The sequence below is a fragment of the Hyperolius riggenbachi genome, chromosome 3 (assembly GCF_040937935.1).
Source record: "Hyperolius riggenbachi isolate aHypRig1 chromosome 3, aHypRig1.pri, whole genome shotgun sequence".
In the NCBI taxonomy this organism is placed as follows: Eukaryota; Metazoa; Chordata; class Amphibia; order Anura; family Hyperoliidae; genus Hyperolius; species Hyperolius riggenbachi.
The window spans coordinates 17,538,381-17,559,310 of record NC_090648.1 but is presented as its reverse complement, the minus strand read 5'-3'; the positions used below and the strand labels follow the sequence as shown (position 1 = coordinate 17,559,310).

The 20,930-nt window shown below is 39.9% G+C and overlaps 1 protein-coding gene across 1 annotated transcript in view; it reads right to left on the bottom strand.

Moving 5' to 3' along the window:
* The window catches only part of LOC137561834 (E3 ubiquitin-protein ligase TRIM39-like), a 31,200-nt gene extending 11,419 nt beyond the window's left edge, over positions 1-19,781 (bottom strand). The window contains exon 1 of the mRNA XM_068273190.1: positions 19,697-19,781. Within this exon, the coding sequence (XP_068129291.1) occupies positions 19,697-19,781 (85 nt within the window). The remainder of the gene's footprint in view (positions 1-19,696) is intronic.
* Between the last annotated feature and the right edge of the window lie 1,149 nt (positions 19,782-20,930).

Below are 20,930 nucleotides of genomic sequence, written 5' to 3'. Positions count from 1 at the left end.
AAAGCAGGTTAGTGGATTACTATTTCCCATAGAAGTATATTTCATCCATAATTCCCTATATGATTACATGTTACTATACAGAGGGGAAAGCAGGTTAGTGGATTACTATTTCCCATAGAAGTATATTTCATCCATAATTCCCTATATGATTACATGTTACTATACAGAGGGGAAAGCAGGTTAGTGGATTACTATTCCTCATAGAAGTATATATTACATCCATAATTCCCAATATGATTACATGTTACTATACAGAGGGGAAAGCAGGTCAGTGGATTACTATTCACCATAGAAGTACATTACATCCATAATTCCCAATATGATTACATGTTACTATACAGAGGGGAGAGCAGGTTAGTGGATTACTATTCCTCATAGAAGTATATTACATCCATAATTCCCAATATGATTACATGTTACTATACAGAGGGGAAAGCAGGTTAGTGGATTACAATTCCTCATAGAAGTATATATTACATCAATAATTCCCAATATGATTACATGTTACTATACAGAGGGGAAAGCAGGTCAGTGGATTACTATTCACCATAGAAGTATATTACATCCATAATTCCCAATATGATTACATGTTACTATACAGAGGGGAAAGCAGGTCAGTGGATTACTATTCCCCATAGAAGTACATTACATCCATAATTCCCAATATGATTACATGTTACTATACAGAGGGGAAAGCAGGTTAGTGGATTACTATTCCCCATAGAAGTATATTACATCCATAATTCCCAATATGATTACATGTTACTATACAGAGGGGAAAGCAGGTTAGTGGATTACTATTCCCCATAGAAGTATATTACATCCATAATTCCCAATATGATTACATGTTACTATACAGAGGGGAAAGCAGGTTAGTGGATTACTATTCCCCATAGAAGTATATTACATCCATAATTCCCAATATGATTACATGTTACTATACAGAGGGGAAAGCAGGTCAGTGGATTACTATTCACCATAGAAGAATATTACATCCATAATTCCCAATATGATTACATGTTACTATACAGAGGGGAAAGCAGGTTAGTGGATTACTATTCCTCATAGAAGTATATTACATCCATAATTCCCAATATGATTACATGTTACTATACAGAGGGGAGAGCAGGTTATTGGATTACTATTCCTCATAGAAGTATATTACATCCATAATTCCCTATATGATTACATGTTACTATACAGAGGGGAGAGCAGGTTAGTGGATTACTATTCCTCATAGAAGTATATTACATCCATAATTCCTAATATGATTATATGTTACTATACAGAGGGGAAAGCAGGTTAGTGGATTACTATTCCTCATAGAAGTATATATTACATCCATAATTCTCAATATGATTACATGTTACTATACAGAGGGGAAAGCAGGTTAGTGGATTACTATTCCCCATAGAAGTATATTACATCCATAATTCCCAATATGATTACATGTTACTATACAGAGGGGAAAGCAGGTTAGTGGATTACTATTCCCCATAGAAGTATATTACATCCATAATTCCCAATATGATTACATGTTACTATACAGAGGGGAAAGCAGGTTAGTGGATCACTATTCCTCATAGAAGTATATTACATCCATAATTCCCAATATGATTACATGTTACTATACAGAGGGGAAAGCAGGTTAGTGGATTACTATTCCTCATAGAAGTATATTACATCCATAATTCCTAATATGATTATATGTTACTATACAGAGGGGAAAGCAGGTTAGTGGATTACTATTCCTCATAGAAGTATATTACATGCATCATTCCCAATATGATTACATGTTACTATACAGAGGGGAAAGCAGGTTAGTGGATCACTATTCCTCATAGAAGTATATTACATCCATAATTCCCAATATGATTACATGTTACTATACAGAGGGGAAAGCAGGTTAGTGAATTACTATTCCCCATAGAAGTATATTACATCCATAATTCCCAATATGATTACATGTTACTATACAGAGGGGAAAGCAGGTTAGTGGATTACTATTCCCCATAGAAGTATATATTACATCCATAATTCCCAATATGATTACATGTTACTATACAGAGGGGAAAGCAGGTTAGTGGATTACTATTCCCCATAGAAGTATATTACATCCATAATTCCCAATATGATTACATGTTACTATACAGAGGGGAAAGCAGGTTAGTGGATTACTATTCCCCATAGAAGTATATTACATCCATAATTCCCAATATGATTACATGTTACTATACAGAGGGGAAAGCAGGTTAGTGGATTACTATTCCCCATAGAAGTATATTGCATCCATAATTCCCAATATGATTACATGTTACTATACAGGGGGGAAAGCAGGTTAGTGGATTACTATTCCTCATAGAAGTGTATATTACATCCATAATTCCCAATATGATTACATGTTACTATACAGAGGGGAGAGCAGGTTAGTGGATTACTATTCCTCATAGAAGTATATTACATCCATCATTCCCAATATGATTACATGTTACTATACAGAGGGGAGAGCAGGTTAGTGGATTACTATTCCCCATAGAAGTATATTACATCCATAATTCCCAATATGATTACATGTTACTATACAGAGGGGAAAGCAGGTTAGTGGATTACTATTCCTCATCTTTATATATAATAGAGTAAGTGCCTCAACCTTCAAGCAAGAAGAAGAAGTAGCGCCCTGCCCCCAGGGCCGGCCCAAGCAAGAAGAAGGGGCTGGTCCAAGCAAGAAGAAGAAGTAGTGCCATATCAAACCAAGAGCAAAGAGAGATAATTTGCATATTCAGTAGCAGTGCATTGTGGGTAACCACAAATGTTCACTTATAGCTGAACTATTGCAGATTTGCTTCTGTTTTAAGAAGGAAAATTACACCAAGCTTTGCTTTTTTTTAGTAGGAGGGCCTTTTGGTCTCCTATACATTCCGAGTGGTTTGGGTCACCCTGAGCTGCTTGGTTACTCTGTTGTACTGGTCCAAGCCCTATCTCATACAGCCTTATAAATACCTGCTATGCACTGATGAGGACCAAAAGTCTGAAACAGGCTGTCACATGTGGGTTTGATATGACTGTGTAAAACTTAAAGCTATAGGCTTGCTTGACTTACCAAGGGTGAAAAGGAATAATTTGCATATTTAGTAGTGGTGCATTGTGGATAATCACAAATGTTCACTTATGGCTGAATTATTGCAGATTTTCTTCTGTTTTAAGAAAGCAAATTACACCAAGCTTTGAATTTTTTAGTAGCAGGTCTTTTTGGCTCCTTTTATCCTCCTATACATTCTGAGTGGTTTGGGTCCAAGCACTATCTCATACAGCTGTAGCAATCCTTGCCATGTACTGATGAGGACCAAAAGTCTGAAACACGCTGTCACATGTGGGTTTGATATGGCTGTGTAAAATTTAAAGCTATAGGCTTGCTTGGCTTACTAAGGGGGAAAAGGGGTAATATGCATATTTAGTAGCAGTGCATTGTGGGTAACCACAAATGTTCACTTATAGCTGAATTATTGCATATGTCCTTCTGTTTTAGGAAGGTAAATTACACCAAGCTTTGCTTTTTTTAGTAGGAGGTCTTTTTGGTCCCTTTTATCCCCTTATACATTCCGAGAGGTTTGGGTCACCCTGAGCTGCTTGGTTACTCTGTTGTACTGGTCCAAGCCCTATCTCATACAGCCGTAGTAATCCCTGTACTGATGAGGGCCAACAGTTTGAAACAGGCTGCCTACATGTGGGTTTGATATGACTGTGTAAAATTTAAAACAATATGCTTGCTATACACCAGTGGCTCTGGATGCTTGCATAGCTTACCAAGGGGGAAAAGGGGTAATTTGCATATTTAGTAGCAGTGCGTTGTGGGTAACCACAAATGTTCACTTAGGCCTGGTGCACACCAGAGGAGTTTTTCTGAGTGTTTTGAGTTTTTAAATCTGCTGCTAATGTTATCCTATGTGTCTGTGCACACTGGAGGAATGAGGTTTTGTAAAAAAAAAAAAACATAGCATTACATTGGGAAGAGCTTTTGAAACCTCTAGTGCCCAAACGCTTTGCTCCAGTGTGCACAGACACATAGGATAACATTAGCAGCAGATTTGAAAACTCAAAACACTCAGAAAAACTCCTCTGGTGTGCACCAGGCCTTATAGCTGAATTATTGCAGATTTCCTTCTGTTTTAAAAAGGCAAATTACACCAATACAGTGTGCGGCATTGCAGGAAGTGACGTCATCCCCGCACACTGCCTCTTACTAATAGTGGCGGCTGCTACTGTGCTTAAGCAGGAGGGGGAGCGCACATGAGGGACCCAGGTGAGGGGGGGTTCCCGCTGAGCTTAAACTGGAGGGGGAGTGCACATGGGGGACCCAGGTGAGGGGGGTCCAAACCGCCTCCCCGCCGCTGTGCCCAATACCCCCTTCCGCCCTCTACCCTCTTATGCGGCGTATGCTACGCCGCGGGTCGGCTAGTAGAAGTATATTACATCAATAATTCCCAATATGATTACATGTTACTATACAGAGGGGAGAGCAGGTTAGTGGATTACTATTCCTCATAGAAGTACATTACATCCATAATTCCCAATATGATTACATGTTACTATACAGAGGGGAAAGCAGGTTAGTGGATTACTATTCCTCATAGAAGTACATTACATCCATAATTCCCAATATGATTACATGTTACTATACAGAGGGGAAAGCAGGTTAGTGGATTACTATTCCTCATAGAAGTACATTACATCCATAATTCCCAATATGATTACATGTTACTATACAGAGGAGAAAGCAGGTTAGTGGATTACTATTCCTCATAGAAGTACATTACATCCATAATTCCCAATATGATTACATGTTACTATACAGAAGGGAGAGCAGGTTAGTGGATTACTATTCCTCATAGAAGTATATTACATCCATAATTCCCAATATGATTACATGTTACTATACAGAGGGGAAAGCAGGTTAGTGGATTACTATTCCTCATAGAAGTATATATTACATCCATAATTCCCAATATGATTACATGTTACTATACAGAGGGGAAAGCAGGTTAGTGGATTACTATTCCTCATAGAAGTATATTACATCCATAATTCCCAATATGATTACATGTTACTATACAGAGGGGAAAGCAGGTTAGTGGATTACTATTCCTCATAGAAGTACATTACATCCATAATTCCCAATATGATTGCATGTTACTATACAGAGGGGAAAGCAGGTTAGTGGATCACTATTCCTCATAGAAGAATATTACATCCATCATTCCCAATATGATTACATGTTACTATACAGAGGGGAGAGCAGGTTAGTGGATTACTATTCCCCATAGAAGTATATTACATCCATAATTCCCAATATGATTACATGTTACTATACAGAGGGGAAAGCAGGTTACTGGATTACTATTCCCCATAGAAGTATATTACATCCATAATTCCCAATATGATTACATGTTACTATACAGAGGGGAAAGCAGGATGGTGGATTACTATTCCACATAGAAGTATATTACATCCATAATTCCCAATATGATTACATGTTACTATACAGAGGGGAGAGCAGGTTAGTGGATTACTATTCCTCATAGAAGTATATTACATCCATAATTCCCAATATGATTACATGTTACTATACAGAGGGGAAAGCAGGTTAGTGGATTACTATTCCTCATAGAAGTACATTACATCCATAATTCCCAATATGATTACATGTTACTATACAGAGGGGAAAGCAGGTTAGTGGATTACTATTCCTCATAGAAGTATATATTACATCCATAATTCCCAATATGATTACATGTTACTATACAGAGGGGAAAGCAGGTTAGTGGATTACTATTCCTCATAGAAGTACATTACATCCATAATTCCCAATATGATTACATGTTACTATACAGAGGGGAAAGCAGGTTATTGGATTACTATTCCTCATAGAAGTACATTACATCCATAATTCCCAATATGATTACATGTTACTATACAGAGGGGAAAGCAGGTTAGTGGATTACTATTCCTCATAGAAGTACATTACATCCATAATTTCCAATATGATTGCATGTTACTATACAGAGGGGAAAGCAGGTTAGTGGATTACTATTCCTCATAGAAGTACATTACATCCATAATTCCCAATATGATTACATGTTACTATACAGAGGGGAAAGCAGGTTATTAGATTACTATTCCTCATAGAAGAATATTACATCCATAATTCCCAATATGATTACATGTTACTATACAGGGGGGAAAGCAGGTTAGTGGATTACTATTCCTCATAGAAGTACATTACATCCATAATTCCCAATATGATTACATGTTACTATACAGAGGGGAAAGCAGGTTAGTGGATTACTATTCCTCATAGAAGTATATTACATCCATAATTCCCTATATGATTACATGTTACTATACAGAGGGGAGAGCAGGTTAGTGGATTACTATTCCTCATAGAAGTATATTACATCCATAATTCCCAATATGATTACATGTTACTATACAGAGGGGGAAGCAGGTTAGTGGATTACTATTCCCCATAGAAGTATATTACATCCATAATTCCCAATATGATTACATGTTACTATACAGAGGGGAAAGCAGGTTAGTGGATTACTATTCCTTATAGAAGTATATATTACATCCATAATTCCCAATATGATTACATGTTACTATACAGAGGGGGAAGCAGGTTATTAGATTACTATTCCTCATAGAAGAATATTACATCCATAATTCCCAATATGATTACATGTTACTATACAGGGGGGAAAGCAGGTTAGTGGATTACTATTCCTCATAGAAGTACATTACATCCATAATTCCCAATATGATTACATGTTACTATACAGAGGGGAAAGCAGGTTAGTGGATTACTATTCCTCATAGGAGTATATTACATCCATAATTCCCTATATGATTACATGTTACTATACAGAGGGGAGAGCAGGTTAGTGGATTACTATTCCTCATAGAAGTATATTACATCCATAATTCCCAATATGATTACATGTTACTATACAGAGGGGGAAGCAGGTTAGTGGATTACTATTCCCCATAGAAGTATATTACATCCATAATTCCCAATATGATTACATGTTACTATACAGGGGGGAAAGCAGGTTAGTGGATTACTATTCCTCATAGAAGTACATTACATCCATAATTCCCAATATGATTACATGTTACTATACAGAGGGGAAAGCAGGTTAGTGGATTACTATTCCTCATAGAAGTATATTACATCCATAATTCCCTATATGATTACATGTTACTATACAGAGGGGAGAGCAGGTTAGTGGATTACTATTCCTCATAGAAGTATATTACATCCATAATTCCCAATATGATTACATGTTACTATACAGAGGGGAAAGCAGGTTAGTGGATTACTATTCCCCATAGAAGAATATTACATCCATAATTCCCAATATGATTACATGTTACTATACAGAGGGGAAAGCAGGTTACTGGATTACTATTCCTCATAGAAGTATATTACATCCATAATTCCCAATATGATTACATGTTACTATACAGAGGGGAAAGCAGGTTAGTGGATTACTATTCCTCATAGAAGTATATTACATCCATAATTCCCAATATGATTACATGTTACTATACAGAGGGGAGAGCAGGTTAGTGGATTACTATTCCCCATAGAAGTACATTACATCCATAATTCCCAATATGATTACATGTTACTATACAGAGGGGAAAGCAGGTTAGTGGATTACTATTCCTCATAGAAGTACATTACATCCATAATTCCCAATATGATTACATGTTACTATACAGAGGGGAGAGCAGGTTAGTGGATTACTATTCCTCATAGAAGTACATTACATCCATAATAATTCCCAATATGATTACATGTTACTATACAGAGGGGAGAGCAGGTTAGTGGATTACTATTCCTCATAGAAGTATATATTACATCTATAATTCCCAATATGATTACATGTTACTATACAGAGGGGAAAGCAGGTTATTAGATTACTATTCCTCATAGAAGAATATTACATCCATAATTCCCAATATGATTACATGTTACTATACAGAGGGGAAAGCAGGTTAGTGGATTACTATTCCTCATAGAAGTATATTACATCCATAATTCCCTATATGATTACATGTTACTATACAGAGGGGAGAGCAGGTTAGTGGATTACTATTCCTCATAGAAGTATATTACATCCATAATTCCCAATATGATTACATGTTACTATACAGAGGGGGAAGCAGGTTAGTGGATTACTATTCCCCATAGAAGTATATTACATCCATAATTCCCAATATGATTACATGTTACTATACAGAGGGGAAAGCAGGTTAGTGGATTACTATTCCTTATAGAAGTATATATTACATCCATAATTCCCAATATGATTACATGTTACTATACAGAGGGGGAAGCAGGTTATTAGATTACTATTCCTCATAGAAGAATATTACATCCATAATTCCCAATATGATTACATGTTACTATACAGGGGGGAAAGCAGGTTAGTGGATTACTATTCCTCATAGAAGTACATTACATCCATAATTCCCAATATGATTACATGTTACTATACAGAGGGGAGAGCAGGTTAGTGGATTACTATTCCTCATAGAAGTATATTACATCCATAATTCCCTATATGATTACATGTTACTATACAGAGGGGGAAGCAGGTTAGTGGATTACTATTCCTCATAGAAGTATATTACATCCATAATTCCCAATATGATTACATGTTACTATACAGAGGGGGAAGCAGGTTAGTGGATTACTATTCCCCATAGAAGTATATTACATCCATAATTCCCAATATGATTACATGTTACTATACAGGGGGGAAAGCAGGTTAGTGGATTACTATTCCTCATAGAAGTACATTACATCCATAATTCCCAATATGATTACATGTTACTATACAGAGGGGAAAGCAGGTTAGTGGATTACTATTCCTCATAGAAGTATATTACATCCATAATTCCCTATATGATTACATGTTACTATACAGAGGGGAGAGCAGGTTAGTGGATTACTATTCCTCATAGAAGTATATTACATCCATAATTCCCAATATGATTACATGTTACTATACAGAGGGGAAAGCAGGTTAGTGGATTACTATTCCCCATAGAAGAATATTACATCCATAATTCCCAATATGATTACATGTTACTATACAGAGGGGAAAGCAGGTTACTGGATTACTATTCCTCATAGAAGTATATTACATCCATAATTCCCAATATGATTACATGTTACTATACAGAGGGGAAAGCAGGTTAGTGGATTACTATTCCTCATAGAAGTATATTACATCCATAATTCCCAATATGATTACATGTTACTATACAGAGGGGAGAGCAGGTTAGTGGATTACTATTCCCCATAGAAGTACATTACATCCATAATTCCCAATATGATTACATGTTACTATACAGAGGGGAAAGCAGGTTAGTGGATTACTATTCCTCATAGAAGTACATTACATCCATAATTCCCAATATGATTACATGTTACTATACAGAGGGGAGAGCAGGTTAGTGGATTACTATTCCTCATAGAAGTACATTACATCCATAATAATTCCCAATATGATTACATGTTACTATACAGAGGGGAGAGCAGGTTAGTGGATTACTATTCCTCATAGAAGTATATATTACATCTATAATTCCCAATATGATTACATGTTACTATACAGAGGGGAAAGCAGGTCAGTGGATTACTATTCCTCATAGAAGTATATTACATCCATAATTCCCAATATGATTACATGTTACTATACAGAGGGGAGAGCAGGTTAGTGGATTACTATTCCTCATAGAAGTACATTACATCCATAATTCCCAATATGATTACATGTTACTATACAGAGGGGAAAGCAGGTTAGTGGATTACTATTCCCCATAGAAGTATATTACATCCATAATTCCCAATATGATTACATGTTACTATACAGAGGGGAGAGCAGGTTAGTGGATTACTATTCCCCATAGAAGTATATTACATCCATAATTCCCAATATGATTACATGTTACTATACAGAGGGGAAAGCAGGTTAGTGGATTACTATTCCTCATAGAAGTATATATTACATCTATAATTCCCAATATGATTACATGTTACTATACAGAGGGGAAAGCAGGTCAGTGGATTACTATTCCTCATAGAAGTATATTACATCCATAATTCCCAATATGATTACATGTTACTATACAGAGGGGAAAGCAGGTTAGTGGATTACTATTCCTCATAGAAGTACATTACATCCATAATTCCCAATATGATTACATGTTACTATACAGAGGGGAAAGCAGGTTAGTGGATTACTATTCCTCATAGAAGTATATTACATCCATAATTCCCAATATGATTACATGTTATTATACAGAGGGGAGAGCAGGTTAGTGGATTACTATTCCCCATAGAAGTATATTACATCCATAATTCCCAATATGATTACATGTTACTATACAGAGGGGAAAGCAGGTTATTGGATTACTATTCCTCATAGAAGTATATTACATCCATAATTCCCAATATGATTACATGTTACTATACAGAGGGGAAAGCAGGTCAGTGGATTACTATTCCTCATAGAAGAATATTACATCCATAATTCCCAATATGATTACATGTTACTATACAGAGGGGAAAGCAGGTCAGTGGATTACAATTCCCCATAGAAGTATATATTACATCCATAAAAATTCCCAATATGATTACATGTTACTATACAGAGGGGAAAGCAGGTTAGTGGATTACTATTCCTCATAGAAGTATATTACATCCATAATTCCCAATATGATTACATGTTACTATACAGAGGGGAAAGCAGGTTAGTGGATTACTATTCCCCATAGAAGTATATTACATCCATAATTCCCAATATGATTACATGTTACTATACAGAGGGGAAAGCAGGTTAGTGGATCACTATTCCCCATAGAAGTATATTACATCCATAATTCCCAATATGATTACATGTTACTATACAGGGGGGAGAGCAGGTTAGTGGATTACAATTCCTCATAGAAGTATATATTACATCAATAATTCCCAATATGATTACATGTTACTATACAGAGGGGAAAGCAGGTTAGTGGATTACTATTCCTCATAGAAGTATATTACATCCATAATTCCCAATATGATTACATGTTACTATACAGGGGGGAGAGCAGGTTAGTGGATTACTATTCCTCATAGAAGTATATTACATCCATAATTCCCAATAGGATTACATGTTACTATACAGAGGGGAGAGCAGGTTAGTGGATTACTATTCCCCATAGAAGTATATTTCATCCATAATTCCCTATATGATTACATGTTACTATACAGAGGGGAAAGCAGGTCAGTGGATTACTATTCCTCATAGAAGTATATTACATCCATAAATCCCAATATGATTACATGTTACTATACAGAGGGGAAAGCAGGTTAGTGGATTACTATTCCTCATAGAAGTATATTACATCCATAATTCCCAATATGATTACATGTTACTATACAGAGGGGAGAGCAGGTTAGTGGATTACTATTCCTCATAGAAGTATATTACATCCATAATTCCCAATATGATTACATGTTACTATACAGAGGGGAGAGCAGGTTAGTGGATTACTATTCCTCATAGAAGTATATTACATCCATAATTCCCAATATGATTACATGTTACTATACAGAGGGGAAAGCAGGTTAGTGGATTACTATTCCTCATAGAAGTACATTACATCCATAATTCCCAATATGATTACATGTTACTATACAGAGGGGAAAGCAGGTCAGTGGATTACTATTCACCATAGAAGTATATATTACATCCATAATTCCCAATATGATTACATGTTACTATACAGAGGGGAAAGCAGGTTAGTGGATTACTATTCCTCATAGAAGTATATTACATCCATAATTCCCAATATGATTACATGTTACTATACAGAGGGGAAAGCAGGTTAGTGGATTACTATTCCTCATAGAAGTATATTACATCCATAATTCCCAATATGATTACATGTTACTATACAGAGGGGAGAGCAGGTTATTGGATTACTATTCCTCATAGAAGTATATTACATCCATAATTCCCAATATGATTACATGTTACTATACAGAGGGGAAAGCAGGTCAGTGGATTACTATTCCTCATAGAAGTATATTACATCCATAAATCCCAATATGATTACATGTTACTATACAGAGGGGAAAGCAGGTTAGTGGATTACTATTCCTCATAGAAGTATATTACATCCATAATTCCCAATATGATTACATGTTACTATACAGAGGGGAGAGCAGGTTAGTGGATTACTATTCCTCATAGAAGTATATTACATCCATAATTCCCAATATGATTACATGTTACTATACAGAGGGGAGAGCAGGTTAGTGGATTACTATTCCTCATAGAAGTATATTACATCCATAATTCCCAATATGATTACATGTTACTATACAGAGGGGAAAGCAGGTTAGTGGATTACTATTCCTCATAGAAGTACATTACATCCATAATTCCCAATATGATTACATGTTACTATACAGAGGGGAAAGCAGGTCAGTGGATTACTATTCACCATAGAAGTATATATTACATCCATAATTCCCAATATGATTACATGTTACTATACAGAGGGGAAAGCAGGTTAGTGGATTACTATTCCTCATAGAAGTATATTACATCCATAATTCCCAATATGATTACATGTTACTATACAGAGGGGAAAGCAGGTTAGTGGATTACTATTCCTCATAGAAGTATATTACATGCATCATTCCCAATATGATTACATGTTACTATACAGAGGGGAAAGCAGGTTAGCGGATTACTATTCCCCATAGAAGTATATTACATCCATAATTCCCAATATGATTACATGTTACTATACAGAGGGGAAAGCAGGTTAGTGGATTACTATTCCTCATAGAAGTACATTACATCCATAATTCCCAATATGATTACATGTTACTATACAGAGGGGAAAGCAGGTTAGTGGATTACTATTCCTCATAGAAGTATATTACATCCATAATTCCCAATATGATTACATGTTACTATACAGAGGGGAAAGCAGGTTAGTGGATTACTATTCCTCATAGAAGTATATTACATCCATAATTCCCAATATGATTACATGTTACTATACAGAGGGGAAAGCAGGTTAGTGGATTACTATTCCTCATAGAAGTACATTACATCCATAATTCCCAATATGATTACATGTTACTATACAGAGGGGAAAGCAGGTTAGTGGATTACTATTCCTCATAGAAGTATATTACATCCATAATTCCCAATATGATTACATGTTACTATACAGAGGGGAAAGCAGGTTAGTGGATTACTATTCCTCATAGAAGTATATTACATCCATAATTCCCAATATGATTACATGTTACTATACAGAGGGGAAAGCAGGTTAGTGGATTACTATTCCTCATAGAAGTATATTACATCCATAATTCCCAATATGATTACATGTTACTATACAGAGAGGAAAGCAGGTTAGTGGATTACTATTCCCCATAGAAGTATATTACATCCATAATTCCCAATATGATTACATGTTACTATACAGAGGGGAAAGCAGGTTAGTGGATTACTATTCCTCATAGAAGTATATATTACATCCATAATTCCCAATATGATTACATGTTACAATACAGAGGGGAAAGCAGGTTAGCGGATTACTATTCCTCATAGAAGTATATATTACATCCATAATTCCCAATATGATTACATGTTACTATACAGAGGGGAGAGCAGGTTAGTGGATTACTATTCCTCATAGAAGTATATTACATCCATAATTCCCAATATGATTACATGTTACTATACAGAGGGGAAAGCAGGTTAGTGGATTACTATTCCTCATAGAAGTATATTACATCCATAATTACCAATATGATTACATGTTACTATACAGAGGGGAAAGCAGGTCAGTGGATTACTATTCTTCATAGAAGTACATTACATCCATAATTCCCAATATGATTACATGTTACTATACAGAGGGGATAGCAGGTTAGTGGATTACTATTCCTCATAGAAGTATATATTACATCCATAATTCCCAATATGATTACATGTTACTATACAGAGAGGAAAGCAGGTTAGTGGATTACTATTCCTCATAGAAGTATATTACATCCATAATTCCCAATATGATTACATGTTACTATACAGAGGGGAAAGCAGGTTAGTGGATTACTATTCCTCATAGAAGTATATTACATCCATAATTCCCAATATGATTACATGTTACTATACAGAGGGGAAAGCAGGTTAGTGGATTACAATTCCTCATAGAAGTATATTACATCCATAATTCCCAATATGATTACATGTTACTATACAGAGGGGAAAGCAGGTCAGTGGATTACTATTCTTCATAGAAGTACATTACATCCATAATTCCCAATATGATTACATGTTACTATACAGAGGGGATAGCAGGTTAGTGGATTACTATTCCTCATAGAAGTATATATTACATCCATAATTCCCAATATGATTACATGTTACTATACAGAGAGGAAAGCAGGTTAGTGGATTACTATTCCTCATAGAAGTATATTACATCCATAATTCCCAATATGATTACATGTTACTATACAGAGGGGAAAGCAGGTTAGTGGATTACTATTCCTCATAGAAGTATATTACATCCATAATTCCCAATATGATTACATGTTACTATACAGAGGGGAAAGCAGGTTAGTGGATTACTATTCCTCATAGAAGTATATTACATCCATAATTCCCAATATGATTACATGTTACTATACAGAGGGGAAAGCAGGTCAGTGGATTACTATTCCTCATAGAAGTATATTACATCCATAATTCCCAATGTGATTACATGTTACTATACAGAGGGGAAAGCAGGTTAGTGGATTACTATTCCTCATAGAAGTATATATTACATCCATAATTCCCAATATGATTACATGTTACTATACAGAGGGGAGAGCAGGTTATTGGATTACTATTCCTCATAGAAGTATATTACATCAATAATTCCCAATATGATTACATGTTACTATACAGAGGGGAAAGCAGGTTAGTGGATTACTATTCCTCATAGAAGTATATATTACATCCATAATTCCCAATATGATTACATGTTACTATACAGAGGGGAAAGCAGGTTAGTGGATTACTATTCCTCATATAAGTATATATTACATCCATAATTCCCAATATGATTACATGTAACTATACAGAGGGGAGAGCAGGTTAGTGGATTACTATTCCTCATAGAAGTACATTACATCCATAATTCCCAATATGATTACATGTTACTATACAGAGGGGAAAGCAGGTTAGTGGATTACTATTCCCCATAGAAGTATATTACATCCATAATTCCTAATATGATTATATGTTACTATACAGAGGGGAAAGCAGGTTAGTGGATTACTATTCCCCATAGAAGTATATTACATCCATAATTCCCAATATGATTACATGTTATTATACAGAGGGGAGAGCAGGTTAGTGGATTACTATTCCTCATAGAAGTATATTACATCCATAATTCCCAATATGATTACATGTTATTATACAGAGGGGAAAGCAGGTTAGTGGATTACTATTCCTCATAGAAGTATATTACATCCATAATTCCCAATATGATTACATGTTACTATACAGAGGGGAAAGCAGGTTAGTGGATTACTATTCCTCATAGAAGTATATTACATCCATAATTCCCAATATGATTACATGTTACTATACAGAGGGGAAAGCAGGTTAGTGGATTACTATTCCTCATAGAAGTACATTACATCAATAATTCCCAATGTGAATAAAGGTAATGTCCGAGGTGATAAAAAAAAAAAATGCTTCCCGACGGTGGCCCGGGGTCCCCTCCAATGTTAGATGCCGACCTCACCAGGTCAGCATCTACTACGCCTGCGCGGGAGACACTCGGAGTGGCACGGACGTCATTTGGAGTATACTGCGCAGGTAGTCCTGCGGCTCGCGCAGGCACAGCAGATGCCGACCTGGTGAGGACGGCATCTTGCACTGGAGGGGACCCCGGCCACCAGCGGGAAGCTGAGCTGGTGCAAGGGGCTGGAGGAAACACCAGGCAAGTAGATTTTTTTAAATCACCTCACATTACCTTTAAATGTTGTGCAAGGAAATGGCTAATTTTGGCGCGCACGATCGACAAAAGTTTGTGCGCCGCTATATAAATAGCAGCTGGGGGGGGGGGGGAATTTGGGCACCTGATAAATAGTGGCTCTTGTGCATGCTACTTGTAGCCCTACTTTGCATTCTGAGTGGCCACAGCGCCCAATATTTTGCAGGTGCCAAAATTCCCCCCATAGTCACCATTACAGCTGAACCAAACCCCTATTCACACACTGAACCCTCCCTCTACCAATGTCTAACCTTAACCACTTCTCCACGCCTAAAGAAGTTCCTGACATGAAAACTCAGTACTATACTTACCTGGGGCTTCAATAAGCCCCCTTGAGGCTGCATGGTCCTGCGCCGTCTCCTTGTACCCCTCTGGATGGCCCAGTAGCCTGGACGAGTTGTGTTTCGAGTTGTGTTTCGTCATGCATGTGTGGCCCAAGCACACGTGTGCCCTCGCAGTGCTTTCGTTGCCTGGAGTTGCTCCCAGCAACGGGAACGCGACAAATCTGTGTGCCAAGCAAGGCCGCAAATGTGCGACAGGGAGTGACTCAGCACAGCTACCAGACCGTCTAGACCGGAAAAGAAGCCACCCTGGGAGACAGCGAGGGCCGAGATGCCTTAAGGGGGCTTAAGGAATCCTCAGATAAATAGGGAACCTGAGACTTCTTTTGTCCCAGATTGACCCAACCTTAATCGATAGTGCCATGGCATAACCATAACCGTCCCCAGAGTGGGGGGGGGGGTTAAGGTAAGGTGGGGGGTGGGTGGATGGTGTTTAACCTCTTGAGGACCGCAGTGCTAAACCCCCCTAGTGACCAGGCCATTTTTAGTAAAATAGGCCACTGCCGCTTTAAGGCCAAGCTGCAGGGCCACACAAAACAGCACACAAGTGATTCCCCCCCTCCCCCCTTTTCTCTCCACCAACAGAGCTCTCTGTTGGTGGGGTCTGATCACTCCCCCCATGTTTATATAAATATTTTTATTATTTTTTTTTTAATAAAAATCCCTGTTACTTTAAATATTTCCCCTCCCTCCCCACAGCCGGCCAATCATTGCGATCGGCTGTCATAGGCTTTTGCCTATGAGAGCCGATCGCTCTCCAGTGTCCCAGGGGGACAGCCGTGTCACATGGCTGTCCCCAGTACAGCGCTGCTGCCGATCGCAGCCCTGTACAATGTAATTAGACGGTGATTCCGCCATCTAACAGTCTCCTGATCGGCGATTGCCGCTCTGAGACTGAAGGAGGGGCGAAGTTCCGCCCCCCGAATAGGAGATGCGAGCGCAGCCTGCGCCCGATCTCCTGCACTGCGAGCCCCAAGGACTTTACGCCAATCGGCATTAGGCGGTCCTGGGGCTGCCGCCGCGGCCACCCCCATCGGCGTGACGCAGTCGGCAAGCAGTTAAGATTAGGCTTCAGGGAGGTTGGTTAAAGGAAGAGATTGTGGGGAAGGTTAGGGTTAGACATGGGGTTTTTACAATTAGGCATCCGGGGGAGTGGTTAAGGTTAGGCATTGGTAGAGGGAGGGTTCAATGTGAGAATAGTCAGCTGTATTAAATTATCAGTATCTATTTTCGTATTTTCATTAGCACTGCAAGAGTACAATATCCAGGGCCGGATTTACCATAAGGCACCGTAGGCACATGCCTACAGGCACCTGATGATAGAAAGGCGTCTCACTCCCCTCCCCAAGCACCTCCCTCCCTCCTTCCCTATCCAGAGTCCTGATGAGATAGTAAATAATAATGATTACTCAACCTGCTCTCGGCATTCAACTGACGAGACCTCCCTTCAGTCCGGGGCACCTCTAGCTACCTAATACTTGGGGGCAACTCTACCTACTTAATGTTGAGGGTACGCCTGGCTAGCTAATACTAAGAGACATCTGTAGCTACCTATGATGGGCAAGGGAAGTAAGGGAGAAGTGACAGCTGAGACAGCCAGCACACTTGCAATGCGGTTCAGTGGGGGTTTGTCGATTCCTAGAGGGCAAAGTAAGTCTAAGGTGCCAGGACATCTGTGCCTATAGGTTCCTCTGAGGTAAATCCAGGCCTGAGAATAATGGTAAATTTACCCATATTCTACTATTGCCTATTTTTGGACACCCATTTTTCATGTACACCCGGAGCAAATGTATGGTGCCTCTCAGTTTTTCCATCCACTAATTCTATACTTAATCCATAACATATTTAACCACTTGCCGACCGCACGCTTATACCGTGCGTCGGCAAAGTGGCAGCTGCAGGACCAGCGACACAGTATTGCGTCGCCAGCTGCAGGCTGATTAATCAGGAAGCAGCCGCTTGCGCGAGCGGCTGCTTCCTGTCAATTCACGGCGGGGGGCTCCGTGAATAGCCTGCGGGCCGCCGATGGCGGCTCGCAGGCTAAATGTAAACACAAGCGGAAATAATCCGCTTTGTTTACATTGTACGGCGCTGCTGCGCAGCAGCGCCGTAAGGCAGATCGGCGATCCCCGGCCAATCAGCGGCCGGGGATCGCCGCCATGTGACAGGGGACGTCCTGTCACTGGCTGCACAGGACGGATAGCGTCCTGTGCAGCCCGGATCACCGGGGGGGAGAGGTAGGAGAGGGAGGGGGGTGAATGTCGCCGCGGAGGGGGGCTTTGAGGTGCCCCCCCCCCCCGCAACTAGCCTGCACGCAGGAGCGATCAGACCCCCCCTGCACATCATCCCCATAGGGGGGAAAAAAGGGGGGCGATCTGATCGCTCTGCGTGCACCCTGATCTGTGCTGGGGGCTGCAGAGCCCACCCAGCACAGATCACAACAAACAGCGCTGGTCCTTAAGGGGGGGTAAAGGGTGGGTCCTCAAGTGGTTAAAGGACATATTGGAGGAAGATACCTCTACTAAAATAATGTTTAATATTTTATACTAAGTGACCTGCTAGTATATTCTAGGAATTTCCAGCCACACACTTCCACAGGAAAGGTATTGTTTCTGGAACAGTCTCAGGCCTTGTTCACATTGCGTTCCGTTCGCATGACCGTTAGCGTTGGGCGTTTTTTGACGAATCTTTTTTTTCTGATTCCCAGCGCTTGGGTAGGCGATTCATTTTTGTGCTAAGCGGTTTTCTAAGTGTTTTTCCCGAGCGGTTTTCTAATTAACTTCCTGACGCAAGTCAGGAAGTGAACTCTTTGATCCGGAAAAGAATGAATACAATGTATTTATTTGTGAAAACACGAAGGCAATCGCTGCACAAAGCGATTTTGTGAGCATTTTGTGTTTTTTCTATACCTTCCATTGAGGCAAATTGCCTTAAAAATGGCCCAAGTACCGCTTTTCGGCCCTGACAGTGAATGGAACGCCCTAATGTGAACTACACCATAGCAAAGCATTGTGTAACCGTTTTTAGTCCGGTTTTCAAAAAACTGACGCGGCGAAAAAAGGGCAAAAACGCCCTTAGTGTGAACGAGCCCTCAAAGTGTACCTGAGATGACAGGATATTAAAGTTTATACATACCTGAGGCTTCCTTCAGCCCCTCCAGGCCAATGGCTCCCTCGCTGTCCTCCTCCAGCCCCCTCTAGGCCGATGGCTCCCACGTTGTCCTCCTCCAGCCCCCTTCAGCCCGATGGCTCCCACGTTGTCCTCCACCAGGCCGATGGCTCCCACGTTGTCTTCCTTCATCCCCCTCTAGCCCGATGGCTCCCACGTTGTCCTCCTCCAGGCCGATGGCTCCCACGTTGTCCTCCACCAGCCCCCTCCAGCCCGATGGCTCCCACGTTGTCCTCCTCCAGCCCGATGGCTCCCACGTTGTCCTCCTCCAGGCCGATGGCTCTCACGTTGTCCTCCTCCAGGCCGATGGCTCCCACGTTGTCCTCCTCCAGGCCGATGGCTCCCATGTTGTCCTCCTCCAGCCCCCTCCAGGCCGATGGCTCCTACGTTGTCCTCCTCCAGGCCAATGGCTCCCACGTTGTCCTCCTTCAGCCCCCTCCAGGCCGATGGCTCCCACGTTGTCCTCTAGCCCCCTCCAGGCCGATGGCTCCCAGGTTGTCCTCCAGCCCCCTCCAGGCCGATGGCTCCCACACTGGCCTCCAGCCCCCTCCAGGCCGATGGCTCCCACACTGGCCTCCTCCAGCCCGATGACTCCTTAGCCAGCCTCCTCCAGGCCGATGGCTCCCACGTTGGCCTCCTCCAGGCCGATGACTCCCTCACTGGCCTCCTCCAGCGACCTTTAAACCGATGGCTCCCACGCTGGCCTTCTCCAGCCCCCTCCAGGCCGATGGCTCCCACGCTGTCCTCCTCCAGGGCGATGACTCCCTCGCTGACCTCCTCCAGGCCGATGACTCCCTCGCTTTCCTCCTCTAGGCCGATGATTCCCTCACTGGCCTCCTCCAGGCCGATGGCTCCCATGCTGTTCGCCTCCTGGATCCTCCATTAGAAACTCCGCTATCTTCGCCAGTCTGGGTGTAATGCTCATGCGCGGCCCGGCCGCGAGAACACAACGAAGGAGCTCACGCAGGCGGACAAGGATATTTTCTACCAACATCTCTAAGTATTTGTTTTTATTATTGTTCTTCCCTTTTATTTTACCTGGGGCTACTGTCTATAATTGTTACTTTTAATAATTTTCTGTATAATTATAATTAGTATTATAATTATTTATACTGCATTTACAATAAAGGAATTGAACTTCATCCCAACCAGTAGCTGATACCCCCTTTCCCATGAGAAATCTTTTCCTTTTCTCTATTAGATCATCAGGGGGCGCTGTATGGCTGATATTGTGGTGAAACCCCTCCCACAGTGTGATGTCAGGACCATGGTGCTGACATC